This window comes from Coenobita brevimanus, chromosome 89 (assembly GCF_032717465.1).
Source record: "Coenobita brevimanus isolate Jiangsu-jjx chromosome 89, ASM3271746v2, whole genome shotgun sequence".
In the NCBI taxonomy this organism is placed as follows: domain Eukaryota; kingdom Metazoa; phylum Arthropoda; class Malacostraca; order Decapoda; family Coenobitidae; genus Coenobita; species Coenobita brevimanus.
The window spans coordinates 11559280-11584356 of NC_137042.1; the positions used below are offsets into that span (position 1 = coordinate 11559280).

Below are 25077 nucleotides of genomic sequence, written 5' to 3' on the forward strand. Positions count from 1 at the left end.
TCATCAATTTCTGAGGGAAAGTAGCCGAGAGAGAGAGAGAGAGAGAGAGAGAGAGAGAGAGAGAGAGAGAGAGAGAGAGAATATGTAATTTTATAGAAAAAAGGTAAGGGGATGAGTCTGTTATGATGTGGCAGGGGTAAACCAGCTCTGCTGTCGGGCCCTGCTGCAGATGTCACTGATTGCATTGCGCAGTTGACCCTTGTGCGGTGTGGTGCGGTGGGGATCAGTCCGTTCTCCCCTTTGGGGCTAAGATGCGAATGAATGTGTTTGAATGGATGAATAAATGGGGAGTGTGTCGTCCTGTCTCGGCTACCTCCCTTTCCTTGAGGGAAGCAGCCTAGGTATATAGATAGATAGATAGAAAAAAATCGTTAAATAAAGAAAATAAATCATTAGATAATTATGAGAGATGGTTCGGCCACCTGGCAACCCTGCCGAACCATCCCTCACTTCAAGTGGCCGAATCATCCCCCATGTATAAAGATGTACACATGGTGCCCCGAAACCCAGAGTTCATAAGCTGTTCGAGTGTTATCTACTCTCACGTCACCTATAGACAATAAATGATATTTGCACTATATATGGATAACAACCCTAAAGTATTAATGGAGCTACTGCTTACGTTGGATCACCGAAAAAGTACATAGGGGTCATGAAAAATCATAAAATCTAACCTGATGTTGCTGTTTCCCGGGCAACCAAAACAAAAACACATGTGCCATTTGTTGGCAAGATCACGCAACTTCATGTGAAATCTCAATGATCTAGGTCCCCTACATTATTCAGGAAGGCCAGTGGCCGAACCATTCTCCTGGCCGAACTATCACTGCGCTCCCCTACTTTCTTTCCGGGAATCCCTCTGAGGGTATATTGCTTTCATTATAACACTCAGGTGTCGGTGAGGCTGGTGACCTTGCCTTATATATCAGGACTGAGTAGTCTACCCATGGGTTCCTACACTCACAATGGAGAAGAAATGGGTTGGATGATGGATGAATGGATGTTTCCTACTCAGAATATTCCCTCCTTTTACTTCAAAACATACTGCATCCACTCTGGGCATTTTAAACCCACCTGAAAATTAAACCTTCCAAACGAAATTTCCTGAAAAATGGCAGGGGTGGGTTTAAAAGGCAAGAGAAGTTTGCTAAGGGAATGTGTAAATTTGAGTACGTTTGATGCTCTCACACTGACTAAAATAGGCGGGACCATGTAAACACGGCTATGCGGATGTCAAGGTAAAGTACATCCCAAAACGTGAATATTTTACTCATGATTTTCATTCTTTTCAGTTTAAGATGAACAAAAAATACTCTGTTCCATGTAGTACTAGTACACGTATGTTATCTCCTACGTTGCGTTTTCTGAAATATGGTAAATGTTGTGTTCCGCCAGTCTGAGCATAACTTTCATTCATTTCGAGCAGAACTGCTTTGGTAAAAATTTTTCCTCAGTTATGAAATGTAATTGTCTTGCTTAGTGTCTCAGTAGTTGTTACCTGTGCCAAGGTTAGCATTAGTTAGGCACCAGTTTACAATAGAGGTGATTCTTTTATTTCCCCCAGGATTCGTTTCGTTTTCGTTTCGTTTCGTTTTTAAAGGCTCCAACATGCTTGCATGTGTCGGCCTTGGTCGCCTAATGGCGGCTCTCCACGCTGCACGATCCATTGCAGCCTCCCTGTTCAGTCCCTTAACCCTAAGGTCACACTTAATGACCTCGTCCCATGTCTTTCTCAGTCTGCCCCTCACAACCCCACCCCCAATATTAACACTTCTCACCTTCCTCACCCAATTATCATCCCCCATCCTCTCCACATGTCCAAACCACCTCAATCTACCTCTCCTCATCACAACACCAATACACTCCAGTCCCATCCTACCTCTCAACTCTTCCATTGTAAACCCAGCCCCTCCAGGCCTTGGACACAGGGACGCACTGCACATCCACCTAATCATTGTCATTTCTGTACATCTGAGCTGGCGAATGTCTTCCTCCTTCACTGCCCAGGTCTCACTGCCATACAGCATTACACTCCTAACACATGCTGCATACAAAGACCCCTTAGCACGTAGGGAGAGCCCTCTCAATGTTAGGAGAGGCAAGAGCTCCCTGAATTTCTTCCAACCACTTCTCACCCTAGCCACAGAGCTAGCTCCAGCCCCACCTCCAGCACACAACATGTCTCCCAAATAACAAAACTCTTCCACACACTCAAGAGATTCACCAGCAAGTTCAATCCTTTCACGTCTGACGATCTCCACCTACTCACCCCGGCACGCCGTACACATAAAATCAGCATTATCTCGCAGTCTACCTCTGATACCACTACATCTCTTATGCACCCATTTATCACACACACTGCACAAGATGGAATTACTTCCCACGCCCTTGTGGCAAACTGCACATGGCCACTCTCCCTCGTCTTTGACAGTACCGCCACCAACCCTAGATATCATTACTTTTGTTTTATCGGCATTTACCCTTAAACCCTTTTGCCCCATACCATCTCTCCACTTCCTAAACCTTTCCTCCGCCTCCCTTTCATTTTCTGCAATCAACACCAAATCATCAGCATACAACAACTCCCACGGGAGTCCGTTTCTAAAGTCACGTGAAAGGGCTTCAAGTACCATGATAAACAACATGGGACTCAAGACTGACCCCTGATGCACACCAACATTCACGGAAAACTCATCACTCAAATCTCCATTCACTCTCACCTGGGTGTGAGCACCCACATACATGGCCATAACCACCCTAACCAGCCACTCCTCCAAACCAAGCTTTCTCATTGCCCACTTCACCACCTCTCTAGGGACTCTGTCAAAGGCCTTTTCCAAATCAACAAAAACAAAATAAAGATCCCTTCTTTTACCAATATATTTTTCCTGAAGCTGTCGAACAATGAATATGGCATCAGTGGTCCCCCTACCTGACATAAACCCAAACTGCATCTCATCAATATTCACTCTTTCTCTAATCATACCTTCTAAAACTCTCTCCATTACCTTCATTATTTGATCTAAAAGCTTTATACCTCTATAATTTCCTCTTTCCAGGGCATCACCCTTCCCTTTATACACATTTACAATTATACTCTTCAGCCAATCATCTGGGACAACACACTCATAAATAAACTTGTTAATCAGGTCAGTGACTAAACTCACCCCTATATCTCCTGAGGCCTTCAACATTTCGGCAGTCAACCCAGACACACCCGCCGCCTTTTCAAAAGCCTAACCATCTGCACATGTATAATATACTTGAGGTATTTTGTATCAGATTATAGTCTTCAAATTGCTTTATGCAGCAGGCAAAATATAACCATGATCCCACAGTTGGTATTCTGGTGCTTTATCTACTTTACCATCACCTCCCCCAGTAGCCTATAGTACGATACCTTCTTTGATACCATTGCAACATCTCTCAAGTTTTCACTTTTTTTTCTTTTTATTGCAGCCCTATCATCACCATGGCCAGCAGAAGCAGCAAACAAAAAGTATGTTTATGTATGGTAATATTTTTGTATCCAGTAATACCTGAACTCATTTGAACTCTACTGTGATGTACTGGAATATTCTAGAAATGTTTGAGTTTATTTTTTTGAGAGTCAGTATTCAAGCCTGAGAGTGTACAGTATACTGTATGTAAGCCTTGCATGGCTCAGACAACTGTTGTAGTCTTTTCCAACTAATGCTAGGTGATTATTTTCAGCTGGGAGTGAGTCAGGGGAGCCTGAGAATGTCAGTTCCATATACTGTATTGCACTGTACTGTAGATTAAATATTTTGAACTGAAATACCTGTAATAAGATTGTTCACCAGATATTTTATTAAGGAACAGAAAAATATGTTACAGGCTATATCATGGTAAAAAAGCATTAAAATATTCCAGGTGTCATCGTGGGTTACGTCCACATTTGATGACATGGAGGAGCTATCATCATCACCTCTGGAACACAAAACTAGGAAACGTCCTAGACAGGCAGATAAGATTGCTCGACTGAGCAAAAAGAAACAGCAGCAAGTAAGATGTCTATTTTTTTTTTTTTTCCTAGTTATTGAACATATTAAGTAACTCTGGATTGTCTGACTGAGTAGACCCATCAGCTGCAGGCAAGCAGCCAACTGCTCAGGGCTGTGTCATGCAATAAACTGATGTTTCCTTGCATCAGACAGCACCTTACCACATTGTGGCACAGGGAAGAGTGTTAAGGTTTGTTTCTAGATTGACCCTGCTTATGTGTCTCTCCAATTTTTAATGGGCATCATAGTAAGCTGCACATCATCCTGTTGTATGGTTATATAGTTACCACCCAGCATTTTAATTGGTTTCCTGGGTTTCAGGAAACCATTAGGCTTGTCATGGTATGTAGAACCACCGAAAGTGAAAGAATAGCAATATAGTATAGTACAGTCATACACCATTTGAGCTAAATTTGTATGGACTTGCCCCCATACCTTGTCTCCAATCTAGCATTAAATACACGTACTGGTATATTCTTTACCACCAGTCACTCGATGTAGTACTGCTTCCTTTCTCTTTCATTCTTTCCTCTTCCTTCTGCCTGTGGGTGACTTTGCACTCCCTCTTCTGTCTTTTTTTCCCTTCACTCTTTTCTCTTCCATCTGCCTATAGGGGACTACAATGAGTGACCAGCCAAATGGTTTCCTGCACACCAGGAAACCATTTACTATGCTGGGTAGTAACCATATAACCAAATTATGGCACCTGGTGGTTTAGTGGGTAATTAAAGTGCTCCAGTCAGATTGAGCTGGTGCAAGTTTATATCCAAGGGGTAGTTTGAGTTTATTGCTCACTTAATGCCACCCAGGGATGAGTGAGACTAGTCATTCTCATCTTAAATGTCAGGACTAACTTGCCTAGTCCCGGGCTTCTGCGCTTCTCATGGGGTGGCATAGGATTGGATGATGAATATATGGGTGGATGGATGGATATTCTTTACCCACACCAACTCCCCTTCCACACTGTTTCAGTAACACTCAGTACTTCTCTGGGGAAACAAAGCTCTCTTTTCTTTCTTTTTTCTTTTTAACATCCTTAAGCTTGTTACTGGTGCCAGGTCTTCATATGCAGTATGTATATATATACCCTTAAAGTACTAATAGAATCGATCGATCCTTTTCCAGAATTTCGCTTGATGCCTAATAGGATCGATAGAGGAGCCTTTGTAAAAAAAAAAACTGTGGACACTAGGCTTTGGCCTGATGATGACGTATATGGATGCAAACCAGTGAGGACTAAGTCTTGAGTAGGGAGGGGGAGGATCCACACCCCTACCCCTGGTGGGGGGGGGGTGATTCCCCCACCGCCCTCTCACCACCTTCCTCTACCCCAGACCTTTTGTTCCCTCTTCCCCTCCCTCGCTTGTGACTGGACTCACAGCTCCTACTAACTCTATAAAGCTGATTTTTCCATGCCACACTTCCCCCACCATCTTCCCTCCACCTTCCTCTCTCATTCTACCCCCCTCCACCCCTTCATACTCCTTCCTCCTCCAGCTGCTACTTTCATGCTGTGGCTATGTGGTAAACATTTGACATATGAGAATGATATATACATTTTCTGGTGTGTAAAATCAAGATCTTTCATTCTATAATACCAAAGTTAATGTTGTTTTCTTTGCTCTCTCTCTCCCAATATGCAAGGATTGCCAGTGTCAAGTTTTGACGATCTTTGACAGGCCATAGCTCAGTAACCAGTTGGTCTAGAATGCTCTGGTTTGCAGCATTAGGTGTGTAAGTTCAAGCTCTAAACCTTGGGCATAACTCTTTTTACCTCTATAAGAGTCGAAAAATCGGCTCCATATACTGTACAGGTTTTCAGGGATGTTCAGTCGATCAAATTGCGTATCCTGGGGGTTAACCTTATGGAACTTAGCCACTCCCTCAGCTTACATAGAGTGTCATAGGTACATGAAGTTTAATGAGCATTATTTATGAGGTACGAATGAGTCTCTTTGGTTACTAGTAAAATGACCTTCCAGTCAGACTACATGTAACTATTAACAGACCTAAAAGTGGTTAGGGATCATTGTCAGGTCAAAGTGCACTGTACAGTACAGTAAGACCTCACTATAACAGACTAATTGGGGCCCAAGCCATTCCAAAAAAGCAAAATTCCGATAAAAGCAACATCTGGACTTCCCCCTGCTAACCCAGACTTTTTCCGATATACAGTATCAGACATTAGTCCGTATCGCACCAATGGTTTTTAAACTGTTTTCATTACCATTGCTGTACTGTACCGTATTATACCTTCACTACAATAATCAAATGGTACAGTAGAGTCGTGAATAAGACCAAGTGAAACAACGATCTTACAATAACTATCTATCTATCTATTGCCAGACGCCTCAATCCCGTTTGGGGTGGCCACAAACAAATTGCCTCCACGTCGCCCTGTCCCCCGCCATTTCACTACCCTGCTCCCAACTCACACCCCTCTCTCTCATATCCCTCTCCACCCCATCCGTCCATCTCATCCTCGGCCTCCCCCTCCCTCTTCCCCCCTCCACATCACTCACATACACTCTCTTCGTCAGTCTCTCACCCTCCATCCTCTCCACATGGCCAAACCACCTCAGTGTGTTCCTCATAATGCTTCCTATCACATCCACATCCACACCACAACGCTTCTTTATATCCTCATTCGTCAGCCTGTGGGACTCCACAGGCTCCTCTTAAATAACTCATTTCCACTGCTCTCACTCTTGACTTGTGTCCTTCCAACAACATCCAAGCTTCACTTCCGTACGTTAGAGTTGGTATCACAATACTGTCATGTAACTTTTTCACTTCCATGCTCACTTCCCTGTTTCTTATCACTGCTTTCAAAGAACCAGCAACCTTTCTTCCCTGCTGCACCCTTTCAAGCACTTCATCCTCCAAACCTCCATCCTTACTCATCACACTACCCAAGTACTTAAATGTACTCACATTTTCCAATTCCTCACCATCCAACCTTGCTGTACATTCACTGACTTCACCTCTCTCACAGACCATCACTTTACTCTTCCCTACATTCACCTTTAGATTCCGTTTCTTACACACTTTCCCAAACACATCCACTAAGCCTTGCAGCTCCCCTTCGTCTTCACTCAACAACACAGTATCATCTGCAAACAACAGTACAGGGAGTTTCCAAACACTATCCTCTCTCACGAGGGCCACTCCAACATCCACTGCCCTACCTTGTACCTCTCTTATTACCCCATCCTTGTACAGATTGAACAACCATGGAGACATGACACATCCCTGTTTCAACCCAACCTTCAAAGAGAAAATTTACTTAGTTCACCATCCACACGCACTGCAGCCTTAGCACCATCATACATACTCTTCACAGCATTCAACAACTTCCCATCTACTCCATATATTCTTAATCCTTTCCACAATCCTTGTCTATCCACCCTGTCATATGCTTTCTCCAAATCCATGAAAGCCGCATACAACTTCTTTCCCTTCTCTAGAAACTTTTCCACTAAAGATCTAAGAATGAATATCTGATCTACACAACCTCTTCCCTTCCTAAAGCCTCCCTGTTCTTCTCCAACTAATTTCTCTGTTCTTTCTCTAACTCTGCCAATGAGTATCCTACCATACACTTTTCCTATTATACTAAGAAGACAAATGCCCCTATGATTACCACACACTTCTTTTTCCCCTTTTCCTTTGTACAAGGGAATAATTATACCTGACTTCCAATCCTCCGGGACTCTACTTTCCTCCCAGGCCAATCTGCACATCTTCCACATCCATTCTACTGCTATCTCTCCCCCATGCTTCAGCATTTCACCACACACTCCATCAATTCCTGGGGCTTTCCCCAATTTAACTTCCTTCATTGCTTCCACAATTTCTATCCTACTGATTTCTTCCTGTCTTCTCACCTCCCTCCTTCTCCCAGCCATTCCCCAGCCACTTATACTCGCATTACTTCCATCCTGTATGTTCAACAATTCCTTAAAGTGTTCTCTTCATCTGCTCACTTTTTCTCCCTTCTCCACTAGTAATCTACCATTTTTATCTTTCACTCCCCTGCTAACTTCACTTCCACCCTGTCTTACTCTCTTCACCTCTTTCCAGAACATTTTCTTGCAGTCCCTCCACTTTACACTCAAATTCCTTCCAAATTCCTCATCCACTCTCTTCTTACTCTCTTTTACTAATCTTTTCACCTCTTTCTTTCTTTCTACATGTGACTCTTCCGCCTCTCAACTTCTTCCACACCTCTATTTCTCATCCATTCATTGTAGGCATTTAATTTCTCCCATAATTGTATAACAGGACGGTAATGCCACTCAGCTGTGCGAGAGAAACTGTGGGAAATGGATGTTTATTAAATTTCGAGATACAGCTCGTGTGTTATGCTTTTGTCAGTCATTGACTGGTTTCTTTGACGCGACCCGACCCACGTGACCCCCATACCACCTGCCGCAGCCTGCTCAGCCTTGCTGCCTACCTCAGTGTTGTGTGAATGGTCACTCTGATGAGACGTTTATTTGCTTATTTCCTTGCTCCTTGTTTCCTCTCAGAACTCTGAGCATGTGGTTCCAAGCTAACTTTAGTTATGCCTAAGCACCCTGAAAGTGCTATGAACACAAGTATTTATTCTAAATGAAAATGTAAAATTGTTAGACAAAGTAGTGTGTGGTGTTAGAGCTTAAATGCAAATGATCAGACTGATAAAATGATTTGGGATGTTTACAATGTGAAGAGTTTTCATTGTTGGAAAAAAAAGTTAATGATGAAGGAGCAGTAAAATTCACGTATTCGCCTTTAGTGCAACGAGTGTGAAAAAAAGAAGAAATGAAAGAAGGCTTTGTGCTCAAACTCTTTTATGAACTGACGGTCTTTGGTCAAGTAAATTCGGATCTTACAATATGTGAAGACACTATGTGTTGACATAAATAGGTAAGATAATTATGTGAGTTCAGTTTTTGTGAATTATACTGTCATACAAATTACAATGCTCGGCTGACTTGTTTATTTTTCATTATTACTGCATTCGTGTGTATCTGAGAAGTGAGATACGCATCACTTCACGCTGACAACTTCTTTATAGTTTTTTTTCCTTTATTGTTGATGACTAATGGCTTTCAGAAAGTTTCACACTGCATTTTTTTTTTTATGAGTGCCGAAAGTCATTCGTGACAAAATATGCATGATGCCGGATGGCCATTATTCATGTGTTGTTTAGGTCAAGTTTTTGCTTGATTTCTAATGAGGACTTTCAAGAGGCTTAGTGGCAATCCTTGGTGATCAAAATTTTTATGGGGAGTATTCGTTTTGTTTTTAAAGGCTCCAACATGCTTGCATGTGTCGGCCTTGGTCACCTAATGGCGGCTCTCCACGCTGCACGATCCATTGCAGCCTCCCTGTTCAGTCCCTTAACCCTGAGGTCACACTTAATGACCTCGTCCCATGTCTTTCTCGGTCTACCCCTCATAACCCCACCCTCAATATTAACACTTCTCACCTTCCTCACCCAATTATCATCCCCCATCCTCTCCACATGTCCAAACCATCTCAATCTACCTCTCCTCATCACAACACCAATACACTCCAGTCCCATCCTACCTCTCAACTCTTCCATCATAAACCCAGCTCCTCCAGGCCTTGGACACAGGGACGCACTGCACATCCACCTAATCATTGTCATTTCTGTACGTCTGAGCCGGTGAATATCTTCCTCCTTCACTGCCCAGGTCTCACTACCATACAGGATTACACTCCTAATACATGCTGCATACAAAGACCCCTTAGCACGTAGGGAGAGTCCTCTCAATGTCAGGAGAAGCAAGAGCTCCCTGAGCTTCTTCCAACCACTTCTCACCCTAGCCACAGAGCTAGCTCAAGCCCCACCTCCAACACACAACATGTCTCCCAAATAACAAAACTCTTCCACACACTCAAGAGATTCACCAGCAAGTTCAATCCTTTCACGTCTGACAATCTCCACCTGCTCACCCCGACACGCCGTACACATAAAATCAGCATTATCTCGCAGTCTACCTCTGATAGCACTACACCTCTTATGCACCCATTTATCACACACACCGCACAAGATGGAATTACTTGCCACACCCTTGTGGCAAACTGTACATGGCCACTCTCCCTCGTCTTTGACAGTACCGCCACCAACCCTAGATATCATCACTTTTGTTTTATCTGCATTTACCCGTAAACCCTTGTGCCCCATACCATCTCTCCACCTCCTAAACCTTTCCTCCGCCTCCCTTTCGTTCTCTGCAACCAACACCAAATCATCAGCATACAACAACTCCCACGGGAGTCCTTTTCTAAAGTCATGTGAAAGGGCTTCAAGTACCATGATAAACAACATGGGACTCAAGACTGACCCCTAATGCACACCAACATTCACGGAAAACTCATCACTCAAATCTCCATTCACTCTTACCTGGGTGTGAGCACCCACGTACACAGCCATAACCACCCTAACCAGCCACTCCTCCAAGCCAAGCTTTCTCATTGCCCACTTCACCACCTCTCTAGGGACTCTGTCAAAGGCCTTTTCCAAATCAACAAAAACAAAACAAAGATCCCTTCTCCTATCAATATATATTTCCTGAAGCTGACGAACAATGAATATAGCATCAGTGGTCCCCCTACCTGGCATAAACCCAAATTGCATCTCATCAGTATTCACTCTTTCTCTAATCATACCTTTGAAAACTCTCTCCATTGCCTTCATTATCTGATCTAAAAGCTTTATACCTCTATAATTTCCTCTTTCCAGGGCATCACCCTTCCCTTTATACACATTTACAATTACACTCTTCAGCCAATGATCTGGGACAACACACTCATAAATAATCCTATTTATCAGGTCAGTGACTAAACTCACCCCTATATCACCTGAGGCCTTCAACATTTTATGGGGAGTATTAGGGGGCAAAACTAATCGGTTAGGTTAGGTTTGGTTAGAATGCAGTAGCTGTGCACTGATGTGTCCAGTCAGTGAGATCGTATGTAAACATGCTGTCTTTGCTGTCTTAAGGCAGATGTATTTGTAATAATCTATCGTTAAATATATTTTCAATGGAAAATATGAGGCTCCTAGAACCTAACCCCCCATGATACATGTAAATATATGTCACGTTTTAGCGTGAAATCAATTTTGCACAAGGTTCTGCATAACCTATCTCGTGTTGTATGAAGACCCTACTGTGTAATACTGTATATATTATAATACTGTACTGTACACTGATAGACGTGTCATTTATTTACCTTATTGTGGTGAACACAGCTGAAATGGTCAGGCAGTCTGGACTGCTTCTGGCTTTATAGGACTTTTTCCGATATATATATACAGTACAGTATATAGGAATTTTGTCCAGTAGCTCCTCAGTTCCAATAAAAGCGAATTCTAGTCTATGGAAGTCTGTTGTATCGAGGTTTTACTGTACAGTAGTCATATTCATTTTCAGTGTGGCACAGCTCTTTGGGTAGACCTTTATGCTCCAACTTCCCTTGAGGACCTGGCTGTTCACAAGAAGAAGGTGCAGGAGGTTGAGTGCTGGCTGGTGGAGAGCAAGTCTGGAATGAAGGTAACAGTTTAAACGGTTTTTGTCTGATTTAGACCAGACATGGTGGAAGGGTGGAGAGTAAGGCAAGAATAAAAGAATTCGATTTTGAGAACAATCAATCCAAGACCAAGGTCACAGTGAAAGGTTAAAAGCCAGGATCACAGGACAAAGCAATTCAGACAGTTTGGATCTGATCTAAACCAAACTTGGTGGAAGGGTAATGAGCCAGGCAAGAACAGAGTGATTAAATTTTGAGAATAGTCAAAGGTCTAGGTCACAGGACAAGGTTAGCTTTTGACCCGTGGTCTGCGTGAAGAAAGTAACTAAAACAGTTTTGATCTGATTTGGATCAAATTTGGTGGATGAATTGAGGATCACTCAAGAGGTTGATCTATTGTGTTTAGAATATATTGGAGGTCAGGGTCAACAAGCATTTTTTATTTATTGTAGATTAAACTTTATGGAAGGTTCAGGTGAAAATATTGTTAAAGAGATTCGTTTTTTAGAACAATCAGTCAAAGATCAAGGTCATAGGGAAAGGTCAAAGGTCAGGGTTACTGGGCAAAGTATGTTTTGATCTTATTTGAACCATACTTAGTGGAGAGGTTAAGGGATAGGCAAGAATGAAGTAATTTAATTTTGAGAGTAATCTGTCAAAGGTCAAGGCCACAGGGAAGAGTCAAGTATTGGGCCCTTATACCATTTGGTGGGCATACTGTGAGTGTGCCTTATTATTATTATTATTGCTTATGTGTGTGCGTGTCTGATTATAGGGTCGGAAGTTCTTGCTGCTGACAGGTCCTGCTGGTTGTGGAAAATCGGCCACAGTTAGACTCTTGGCACAAGAGGCCAAACTCACCCTCCTGGAGTGGATCAACCCAACCACCACCCCTTACAAGTCATCACTTAAGTCATCACTTACAGAACAAGGTTAATACTTGGCAAGTGTTGTTGAAAATATAATTGAAATTACTGCTTTAAATATTTTTATACAACAACTAGTTGTCATCCCAACCCTGGCAGTTGTATTCAGCTGAGGAGAGACTTTTAAAAAATGGAGGGGCTAAATAGTCTTCATTAATTCTTTCTACACAAGAGATGTTTTCATTATTTAAATACAAATGTGTTGAAGTTGCAGAAATAAAATGATAATTAACTTTCTTGGATTGAATGGGGTAATGATTTTGAGTGGTGTGCATTGCATCTGACTTTCATCACTGGACTCTTGACAGTGTACATGCATTCCTCATTTTAAGTCATGAATGTATTGTAAATTATCACAACATTTATCATACACCAGGTACTATGATTTGGGGTGAATAGGTAGCAGTTCAATTTTAATGGGCAAATTTCTTTATTGTGGACTTAACTACAACATATACAGTATATATATATATATATATACAGTAAACCCTTGATATAACAAACTAATCGGGGGGAGGGGTGGGTCGTTATATCCAAAAGTTCGCTATTATTTGATGGCTGTTATTAAGCGAGGGATCCCTGACCCAAGGACACCATATCCGTGGAGTCGTTCGGTTCTGTGTGCATAGCCACAACTTACTCTATGAAGTTTGACGTGGAGAATTCAACGGTTTATGTAGTTATACAGTACATGTACAGTAAATACCATCGTGTATGAAGTTGTACATATAAATACAATGCCTATAATGTAGTACCATTACAGTACACTTTATATATATATATATATATATATATATATAACATATACAGTATATATATATAATTGATATTTGGCCATTGGAATACATTTATGTGAAGCTACAGAATGTGGTGAGATGTTTTGGCATATCACATAGAGCTAGGATTCTGGGGGCTCGAATGGTAAGTAAATGGAAGCGTGGCCCATTGGATTGGGCAAACTTGGGCTGTCTGGACGTTGCTACTCCTCACCCTGCCCTAGGATGGGAAAGGAGGTCTGGATGATGATGATTTTATATATATATATATATATATCTTAATATAGTATTCCTCTTAGAGAACAACGCATGGATTCCTGGTGACACAGTAACACCAGTCAGCCAGACATCACAATTTTGGGAATTCCTGGTGCGGGGGAGCAAGTACAAAAGTGTGTGTGGTATGGGGCAGGATGGGGACAACCTTGTGTGTGTGGAGGACTTCCCAAATGTGTTCACAAGGGATCCAGCAGCCCTCCATGCCATGCTCAGGTAGGTAAAAGGCCCATTAGATGTATCCTGGCTTAGGGATTTTTTTTTTTTCTCTGTCTTTGGTTTTGCTACAGTTGTTGGTATGTATATTCAGATTTCATGTTGACACTTCTGATGCAGTACTGCTTATGGTATGAATTAATAATGGTAATATTCTTTTAAAGTTTTAAGTGCATGTGAATTCTTTAGAAGAACACTTCTGAGGAACAAAAGATTGGCAGTTATTATTGTTATTAAGGGGGTATTCTTGTTTATATACTTGGGTATGATTATTATTATTATTATTAGGGTATTACTGTTACTACTACTATACTACCAGCACTACTACTGTATTTCTTGATTATTACGTCCACCTTCCCCAGGCAGTACAACAAGTTGAGGAACAGCAGGCCAATTGTGTTCATCATGACAGACTCCACCCAGCAGAGTACTAGCGTCAAACATTTGTTTCCGCTGGACTTACAGCAGGAACTCTCATTTATTAATATTGCGTAAGGTATTCTCTTTGATGTTGTAGCCCGTGACTAACCTGGATGTAAACCTGGTGGACTGCAGGCTGAAGCTACCCTTTTGTAGTCCACCTACAGTATATCCTTTAGGACGATAGGGAACAAGCTGAGGGAGGTTTGTCAATGCCAGTGTGTGAATGCATCCCTATCCAGCACCACTATCTTTGATTTAATATTGCAGTATGTTGTGGACACCTAAAGTAAGTCCATGTTATAGGTTGTCTCTTTATTTCATCCTCTTTTTGCTGTTTCGGACACAGTAATTTATAGAGAAGTGGCCTATTATACAGAATTTCTGTCAGGACTCCATATTATAATTACAAATCATAATAGACAGATAGATAGACAGACAGATAGAAGCAGCAAGTCAGAGGATGAGATAGGTATTGTGTCTGCGAGAATCGAGCAGTGCTAAACATGCTTATACACTCTAACTCAAGGAATCCTTGATTGGCACATGACAGCGCCTAGTGACCATACACACACGTACTCACACACAGGTTTCTAGAACATTCCAACAACAGTGTAACACACGTGACACGACCCCTGCTACGCCAGACTTTAGGAAGCAGAGCTCAGAAGGAGGTTAGCCATAGAACCGCAGGGAGTAGGGAGAAGGAACCTAGCAACATGGGCGAGAGGGTGGAAGGAAGAGAGAGAGAGAGAGAGAGAGTGAGACAGGGAGGTTAGCTCGCGGGACTCTACTTATACTTCACTCGTGTATGAGAGACTTTGTTAATATTTCCAAGACAAATAAAAATAGTCCCATACTATTCTTTACCTCTCCTGTCATTGCATGACAAAAGGGAACCAAGATTATCTACTTACAAAGCTACTCACGTATAACAACCGCTCGTCCACGAGTCTAATGTGTGTATAACTGATCTACAAAACTTCACTACAAGAACCTACAAAGATACTGTAAGATATATCCCACCGCTGCCACCATATCTTACAGTATCTTTGTAGGTTCTTGTAGTGAAGTTTTGTAGATCAGTTATACATATATTAGAATCGTGGACAAGCGGTTGTTATACATGAGTAGCTTTGTAAGTAGATAATCTCGGTTCCCTTTTGTCATGCAGTGACTGGAGAGGTAAAGAATAGTATGGGACTATTTTTATTTGTCTTGGAAATATTAACAAAGTCTCTCATACACGAGTGAAGTATAAGTAGAGTCCCGCGAGCTAACCTTCCTGTCTCGCTCTCTCTCTCTCTCTCTTCCTTCCACCCTCTCGCCCATGTTGCTAGGCTCCTTCTCCCAACTCCCTGTCGGTTCTATGGCTAACCCCCTTCTGAGCTCTGCTTCCTAAATTCTGGCGTAGCAGGGGTCGTGTCACGTGTGTTACACTGTTGTTGGAATGTTCTAGAAACCTGTGTGTGAGTATGTGTGTATGTGTGTGTATGGTCACTAGGCGCTGTCATGTGCCAATCAAGGATTCCTTGAGTTAGAGTGTGTAAGCATGTTTAGCATTGCTCGATTCTCGCAGACACAATACCTATCTCATCCTCTGACTTGCTGCTTCTATCTGTCTGTCTATCTATCTATCTTTTATGATTTGTAATTATAATATGGAGTCCTGACAGTTCCACTGTTACCTAGACAGCTGATTTGCCAGTACTGTATCTCCCAGTATATTGTACGGTACTAGTTGTATGGAAAACGAATTGATATTTTTGGAATACACCCTTGTTGTCTTATAAGGATTGTGTTGTATAAATTCCTTAGCATCGCCATTCTCTTGGCACTGTTGCTGTGGAGTGCTGGGTGTACTGTACTCAAAAGGTATTGTACATATTCTTTTTATATGCATTTCTAGATTAGCATTGCTTTAATACAGGTTAGGAGGGACTTTTCAAACTAGAGGGGTAGATATAGCTTAAAATAACTGCCTCACTACCATATATCCTTCTGAAGTTGAGGAAAATGGTAGTTGGAGATATTTCATTTATATATTTTCTTCACAGTGGGTTTCCAAACCAGTGGTACTGTTCAGTAACTCTGTTATTAAATCCTTCACTAATTAAATTTTTGTATACCTATATTATTCTTGCTAGTTTTAGAGGCTTCTATGTTGCTTGGAAGAAATTTTTGATAGGGAAGGGGTTAGGTATAGCCTAAATTAACCTCCTCAGAACTAGATATCTTTCATAAGTTGAATAAAATCATCTGGGGGTAGTTAAGAGTAAAATTATGATGATGTCCTCTGGCTTGTGTTATGATTTGGAATGATAAACTTACTCCTCAGCTCCTTCTCTAGTGTGAAATTTTATTCATTTATTCTGGCTGCTGTTAGATTATTTTATTCTTATAAGAGACATTTTTGGATGGGAGGGGTTAGGTATAGCCTCCAATCCCTTCACCAGTAGGTGTCTCCAATAAGTAAAAATTGTTTGATATCAGCAAAAGTAAAGTAAAAAATACAGTTGAAGTCTGAAAGGGTTAAGCTAGTATTATTTACTGTGCAGTATTTATTATTATTATTATGTTTTCAAATCTCAGATTTAACCCCATTGCAAGTGGGTTGCTCGTGAAGGCTCTAAGTCGGGTGATGAGCCTTGAGAGTGCCCATCGATCAGGTCCACTCCTCTCTCGCAAAGCACTCACCACCCTTGCCAACACTTCAGGTGGAGATATACGAAGTGCAATCAATGCCATCCAGTTTGCTACAAAGAAAGGTTCTATATTTGTTTTCCTATTTTCTGTTCTTTCTATTTTCTATACATCCTTCATCATCATCATCTAATCCTGTGTTGCCCTATGAGGAGTGTAGATGCCCAGGGCTAGGCAAGTCGGTCCTGACATTTAAGATGAGAGTGACCAGCCTCACTCATCCCTGAGTACCATTACCTGAGCAATGAACCCCAACCATCCTGTGGCTATACTCGTAACCCTGCACAGGCTCAGTCTGACTGGAGCGCCTTAATTACCCACTAAACCACCATGCACTACTGTAGTTATATATTTGCTTCGTTGTGTTTGAAATATAAATGACAAATGCATAACCTTCTTTCTTGTTTTGCCCATCTGTTACTGTTCATTATTGTTTTCTCTTGGCACTCCAGAATTGCCCATTACGTTATTCACAGGGCAAGTGTCAGTCCTCCCATTTAAGCCTCTCATCACAAACACTCTGCATCTTAGGGGCATTTGCCCTGTCATTATGTTCAGTTTGTCCCCCAAAACTGTTCTCATGAACACCCCTTGTCATTTCAAGGTGCATGCACAACAATCATCATCGCTTTTGTCATCTCGATCTTAAACTTGATATAAGCCTAGATACACCTTGAGTTTATACATTTTAAGTATTCAGTACCCATACATTATAATTATTCATTCCTCTTTTCCACTTATAGTTCATCGATATGGCAACTTGCCCTATTTACTCCACCTGTAAACTCAGATCTGAGTTTATACATTTCGCACCGTCCCATTCATCCACTTTGCTTCTTTTCATCTTACTGTCACAGTCACTGTTCTTTAGTAGCTCTTGTGACAGTCATTTGTTATCTTGATTGAACAGCCTGCCATCGTTAAGTACATAAATTGCATTGATAAATGTTTGACATAGACAGTTCAGGTATAATGTACATACAGTACAAAATTTGTATGTCAGTTAATAGCTTTGCCAGTATTATGGTCTGTTTCTTATATACAGAATTTCTAAGTCAGTTAATAGCTTTGCCAGTACAGTATTATGGTCTGTTTCTTATATTATATAACAAATACCGTCAGATGTGTACAGTGTTGAGGAGCTGTTTATGAGCTCTTCAAATTCAAGGCCAAAGAAGAAAACACTGAGTAGGGCCAAATCTCAGAAAGAGCCACAATCAGAGAAGAGTGGTCCATTATATACAAGTGGCAGCATCACTGAGAGCCAGCCAGCAGTTGGAGGAAAAGATGCATCATTATTCCTCTTTCGGGCTCTGGGGAAGGTTTTGTACTGCAAACGTAAGTGTGGACTGAGATGGTTATGAAAAGAATTATATAAGATACAATATAACAGCCAGTCCCATAGTACCTACTTCCAGGTATAATCTCCTGAGGCTAGGCTGCCATAGTCCAGTACATTTAACCCCTGCCGGATTGATTCTTTGTCAGGTAGTTTACCTTCCCAGAGCTGAGAGTAGAGAAGAGTTGAGAGGTAGGATGGGACTGGAGTGTATTGGTGTTGTGATGAGGAGAGGTAGATTGAGGTGGTTTGGACGTGTGAAGAGGATGGGGGATGATAATTGGGTGAGGAAGGTGAGAAGTGTTAATATTGGGGGTGGGGTTATGAGGGGTAGACTGAGAAAGACATGGGACGAGGTCATTAAGTGTGACCTTAGGGTTAAGGGACTGAACAGGGAGGCTGCAATGGATCGTGCAGCGTGGAGAGCCGCCATTAGGTGACCAAGGCCGACACATGCAAGCATGTTGGAGCCTTTAAAAATGAAACGAAACGAAACGAGCCACTGTTTTATAACTACAGTAATGTAAATAGTACCGTACCTCATATGAGACTTGCAGCCTACCCCATGCAGACCTGTATTGTGCTTCATAAGAGGTCTGCAGCATGGCAAGGGTTAAGAGTAGATAACCAGACAATTTCCTTTGGTGGCATTACAAGATCAGAAAACATTCAGTCACCTAATGGAGATCAAATCAGTGCATTGCTGTATTCAGAACTAGAATACCAAAAAACTCTGTACTGAAGGTGGTTTTTGGCCCTGACACATGGATGATGCTTATGTGATGCTTGTAATTGTTCCAGGTTGATCAGTAGCTTACATAATTTCTTTGAATTAAGTTTGCATCTTTGATGCATCATATTTTACTGTGTTGACAGTAGTCTACAGTACAGTAACTGAAAAATACACTTGGAAAGTTCTGCCAGTGTTCCTTCAACAGTTAGGCTGAGAATTAACATTTTGGAGCATTGAATTCTTTTCACTCTCTCATCATTTAATATGAGTTACTCAAGGAATATGTGATTGTGGAGGTCAATATATGGGTCAAAATACAGAATTGATTCTTTTTACATACACAGGGAATCCCATGTTATCCTGTTGTAAGTGGATGAGCAGAGAGTTAGGTTACCATAGTCCAGTACATTTAGTTGTAGATGGCATGCCAGCTCTGCCAGCTCCTTTTGGTGGCTTTACATATTGAAGCTGGATGACTCTAAACATCAGAAAAAAACTCCAATCAGCTTGAGTTCCCAAAAGATCCATCCATCGTCCAATCCTACATTGCCCCATGAGGAGCATAGGAGCCCAGGGCTAGGCAGTTGGTCCCAACAATTAAGATGAGAGTGACCAGCCACACTCATCCCTGAGCAGCATTACATGAGCAATCAACCCAAGCCACCCAATAGATATAAACCTTCACCAGCTCGATCGATTGGAGCACAGTAATTACCCACTAAACCACCAGGCACCAAAATTTGGTTATATGGTTACCACCCAGTGTAGTAAATGGTTTCCTGGTGTACAGGAAACCATTTGGCTTGTCACTCAGTGTAGAGTCACCCACAGACAGAAGGAAGAGGAAAGAATGAAGGAAAGAAAGACAGAAGAGGTAGTGTAAAGTTACCTGTAGGCAGAAGGACAAGGAAAGATTGAAGGAAAGGAAGACAGAAGAGGATGGAAGGAAAGAAGGATGGAGGAGAGGAAAGGGCAGACACCTGACAGCAGCACATCGAGTGAGTAGGTTACTTCTTAAATTATTCCACGAAGGGAAGTAGGTTGGTCATTTACCTTTAAATGTACCAGATAGCTATATCCTAGTCTCTGATTCTACACCTTTAAAGGGATATTAGAGATGCTGTTACAGTTGATTTTTCTGTCTCTGATCCTACACCTTTAAAGGGATAATAGAAATACCTGTTACTGTTGATTTTTCTCAATGGGTGCATATGCAAAAACTTTGATCAAGAAAAGGTCAATTGGGGATGACCTACCAGCTTTGGGTTATGATAATTTATCCAGCCATTATTTTTGTGTGTGGATTTGTATTGCAGTATGACTGAAATTTCAAACCACAACTGTTGTATTACAAGGATTGATCTAATCTATCATACAAGTAGTTAGGTATATTGTGCCACAAGTGTCTAAACAGTGAATGGGCCTAGATCTGAATCAAGCCAGTTCAACATTGTATATACTGTTTTAGGGTGGGAATTTTGAGCATATTTATGAGCAGTTCCCTGTCCGATTCATGGGTATCTGCAGGGGACTTGGACAAGGGAGTGACAGAGCCACTACCAGACCATCTAAAATCCCAGGAAAGACCACCACTGCAAGAGAACCCTGAGAGCATATATGAAAAAGCCTCCATGGGTGCTGCCAGTTTTGGCCTCTTCCTCCACCAGAACTGCATGTCCTTCTTCCCAGACATAGAGAGTGTGGCTGAGGCCCTGACTCACCTCACACATGCTGATGTTATGATGGCTGAATGGACGGTAAGTGTTGCATACTGCTTCCTCAGGGTTTTCATCCAGAATAATGTTGTCCCTTTCAGCTTCTGCAATTATTATTACATAAGAGCTGATAAATCATAACTACAGATACTTTTAGCTAGTATATACATTATGGTCATGCATTTTTATTTCAGTTACATAAGAGGTCTTAATGCTTGATATTATTTACAAAATATCTGAAAGAATAAAAAAAGTAATATTACCTTATGTCCTGGGGGTTCCATTCTAAAAATGTTATCAGGTAATTTTTATTCAGTTAGCAATTGACTGAAGTCTCTGAAGCCAGTAGTGTACTGCATTTGTAGCTTCCCCAGCTTTACCACTACTGTGCATTCATGCTTCTAGCCTGGTGGTAAAGTGGTTTCAGGTCACCTGTCAGAGTGGTAACATGCATTGTGCACAGATTCGAGTGCCCAAGAGGCATTCCCCCCCCCTCCTCCCCCCATCATGTAATGCCACCAATGGCATAGTCCAATTGCCTGTTCATAAATGTAGAATATGGTACCCCATGAAGTACCTACATAAATAGAGTAATATAGGACTCTATAGCATGAGTAATACTTTATAATAGCTACCATAAAGTGGCAGTGTTTGATTACTACAATTAATGAATTCATCTGAAATATTTCTTATGTTTAATTTCCTAGCAATCTTGTTTTCTCTGTAGGGACGGCAGATGCTGGAAGACTATGCAGGTTCAGTAACCGTACGTGGCCTGATGCACGCCAACCAGGGTAGTTGTAATAGGGGTGGTTGGCGGCCATTCTTACGACCTCAATGGTACAGTGTCACTCGGGACTCACAGAGCAACACTGATGTCCTCAAAAGTGAATACCGCACTCACTCACTCACGTCAGAAGAACTTACAACTGTTATGGTACCCTTGAGAGCCAAGATATTCAGTGGAGAGAGAAAAGGTGATTGTTTATTGGTAGTTTCAGATTTTTGTTTGGACTGTGAGCTTAAAGTTGTGGTGTGTATGATTACCGTATCTCTCTGCGAGTTCAATTTAAATCCATCACTGTCTGTCATTATCCCATCTTGTTCCGCATTAATCGGGTAGCTCATGTTGTATGAGATAGGAAACAACAGAATAGGAACAATACACTTCCATCTGAGAAGATGCAGAAACTTTTAAATTTAAGAGAAGATGGAACATGATTGTCAGGACAGTGGTAGATTAGATGTATCCAATACGTTTTGAAAGTACACTGTTCAATGTTGTATATCAGTATGAATTATTCATTGCAGGCAACACTTCCATGACAAACAAGATTGGCTTATTTTTGGATATGCAAGTGAAGAGCCACAGTGAACGTCTAGATGAACAAGATACATTTGGCCTGGAAGAGGAGCAAGTAGTAGAGAAGTGCAGGGAAAGCATCAGACCGATTCACTCTCTTCCCACATCTCAGCTCAGTGATGCTCTCATGTCTTCTGAACAGACTGAAGAAGACCCAGAGGAGGACTTCAGAATAGATGACTCTGATGATGACTAGTTTTGGTTTGTTTTCAAAATTTTTTTGGGAATAAAAATGTTTTGATGATTACCTCCAACATGGAGCTGAGAATTTTGAGGTGTTGAATGAAGAGTGAATAGATGTGTGATTGATTCTGCAGGATGTTCTGTTGATTGTATTCTCCTGCTTTTCTGCTTGTCTTATTCTTGGTAATGTATCTCTATTGGATATGATTATGTGAAGCTACAGAACATGGTGAATGTTTTTGGTGTATCCGATAGAGCCAGGATTCTGGGGGCTTGAATGATGAGTGAATGGAAGCGTGGCCCATTGGATTGGGCAAATATGGGCTGTCTGGACATTGCTACTCTTCACCCTGCCCTAGGGTGGGAAAGGAGGTCCACATGATGATGATAATGATGATCTCTTACATTTTTTTTATAATCTGTCTGATATTGCTCTAAATATCAGATATTGTGGGCTGTGCATTATTTATACACATTTCTAAGCATAAATGGTGTATAAAATTGCTTATTTGTACTTTTATCCTAATGCATGCAGCTGCTGACTATATATATATATTTTGCCCTTTCTCATGTAGCTATCATTTCATAACACAACTGGAATGAATATTGTAGTGGTAAATATGACCCATCAATATGAAAGTTGTGTACTGGGATGGCCATGACAAAACCTCACCAAGCATTTTCATCATAACTCATCATCACTCCCTTCTTTGACTCGAGGCCACCTTTACTCTTGCTTTGTTTCCACTTTAGTTCAGTCATTCTTTTGCTCACTATTTTCCAGTCAAATTTTATCTCAGCACACATTTTGTTAACTCCCATACCCTCATAAGGAATGCCACATGTCTAGTCCACTTTGGTATATGACTCATAGCTATCTTTATAACATGTACACATATGCATGAATGTGTGTACACTGTTCTGTAGTGTATCTCCACATAAATGCAGTTGCATTCTTCACGTGTTTGTCTTTCCCAACATCTGGGTTTACAGGAGGGGGGTGATTGGTGTTCAATGCTCACATCATACTACTCATAGATGAGCAGCTGGTCACATGCCTCTTGTGTCTAGACTATGCAACCCAGCCTTAGGCCATTATGCTTTTAATGGGGCAATAAAGGACTGGATGATGGATATAACCTCCATCAGTCTGATGATATTTGTGTCACACTTCTATCAGCCTTAGCTGGAATTAACTCCAGAATGATTACCATACATTTCTGTTGTATCAATGCTATCACAAGATGACTTAATTTACTATAACTCCTGGATGCTGGGCGATTTATACCGCTGCCAGCCTCTCTGTGCGGGGCACGGTGGCTCAGTGGCAGAGCATCAAGCTCGTAATCAGGGGATTACGAGTTCGAACCTTGCCCAGGACTGCCGTGCCGGGAGTGGTAGCACACTCCTGTAACCTAGCGGGGCTATATGATCCAATACAGGGTCTAGCTCGGGGGGAACATCATTTCTCCCAGCCTCTCTGTACAGGTATTTTTCCCAAAACTGCTTGTTTTCAAACCTTAATACCTCGCAAAGTATAGCAGGTAGGGAAACAAATTAAAAACCATTACTCACCAACTCTTCTTGCAAATAAAAGCATCCCCAGTTCTCTAGGTGGCTGCACTGTTAAGTAAGGACATGATGAATATATGTAATTTTTCACCGAGAGGCAGGCTGTATTTGTGCATCTGCTCGTGGCCCCGACTTTGGCTTTGCTCTCAACGTGATAACTTCTCCATTACCTGATAAACTAGACACAGTTGCATCCATGACACACCCTATGGAACTATCACTTAGCCCTTTCCTAGTATCCTTGGAAAGAGGCTTGGCATAGGTGGATGAGGTAAGGGGTCCACGGGAGGCGGGAACGGAATCAGATGAGAGGCTTAAGAAAACATCGTCCTACACCTGGCAAAGGCACAGAGACAACCGAGGTATGCTTGCCTCGGATGCCGGGAGACTATCCCCATCCTTTGGTGATGAGATCAAGCGGCAGACCCGTGGCGCGAAAACACATGTGGTTATAACTGCTACCCAGCGTCCCTGGCCCACCATTTTTGCATCGGATATAATCATCATCCGGCGCTTAGGGGTTAAGAGACTTGTAGAACTGGAGAAGTTGGAATATAGCCTTTATTAACCCTTTCCCACTAGGGATTCTTAAGTTCATTATATTCATCTGAAGGCAGCATGTAACAAACTGCAGTAAATGCATTATCATAATGAAGAGAGTACAGTTTCATCCCGGGATCCCTTTTACTTCCTTGCTTGTATCTCTCCCTTGATCACTGATTTCGGAGTACCCTTCACTTCTCTGCAAAGATGATTTCTGTCTCCTACTTCCTTTTATGTTCATCTTGTGTTTGCAGAATGCAGTACAGGTCTTCTTTTTCTAGACTTGCTAAATGCCTGTACAGTAATGCATGTTTTCCATCCTGATGATAAGTTGAATGTCAAATGTTGTCAGACTGAAGGATCAGTATGACTAGTAACCAAGGAGATTCAAATGTAATAAGCTTGGCCTTTTTTTTTTTTTTTCCAGGTTGTGAGAGTGGTCCAACCCTGTCTGGTAAAATAAATTATGCTTCCATCTAAAAGAGTTGTTACTCTTTCCATTGCCACTCTCAGGTTGTACTATTCACTCAGGCTTTCAAACTGTTGTGCTGCTCCAAGCAACACATATCATCCACAACCATCAGTTAACCCATTTGCTTGCCTCTCTCTCTACAGTTTTTCTTGTGATTTTTTATTTTTTTTTAAAGTAGTTGCTGTTGCTATAATTAGTCCTCACAGCTCTAAACCCATGTCCCTTTCAGCATCCTCTCGAACTCCATATACCTACTTGTGCTGTTTGGTT

The 25077-nt window shown here is 41.6% G+C and overlaps 1 protein-coding gene across 2 annotated transcripts; it reads left to right on the forward strand.

The window, feature by feature from the left end:
• The first annotated feature begins 1193 nt into the window (after window positions 1-1193).
• Window positions 1194-23115, forward strand: Rad17 (Rad17 checkpoint clamp loader component). 2 transcript variants are annotated; one of them, XM_080281393.1, is made up of 12 exons: window positions 1209-1238; window positions 3460-3499; window positions 3895-4026; window positions 11474-11593; window positions 12346-12502; window positions 13572-13764; window positions 14127-14255; window positions 16777-16952; window positions 18010-18225; window positions 20487-20716; window positions 21402-21651; window positions 21986-23115. In XM_080281393.1, the coding sequence occupies exons 1-12, from the start codon at window positions 1225-1227 to the stop codon at window positions 22231-22233; spliced, it is 1905 nt and encodes a 634-aa protein (XP_080137519.1). In that variant the 5' UTR covers window positions 1209-1224; the 3' UTR covers window positions 22234-23115. The 2 variants fall into 2 exon arrangements, with proteins under 2 accessions (XP_080137520.1, XP_080137519.1); XM_080281394.1 differs by lacking the exon at window positions 3460-3499 and having other exon boundaries at window positions 1194-1238.
• Window positions 23116-25077: the final 1962 nt, after the last annotated feature.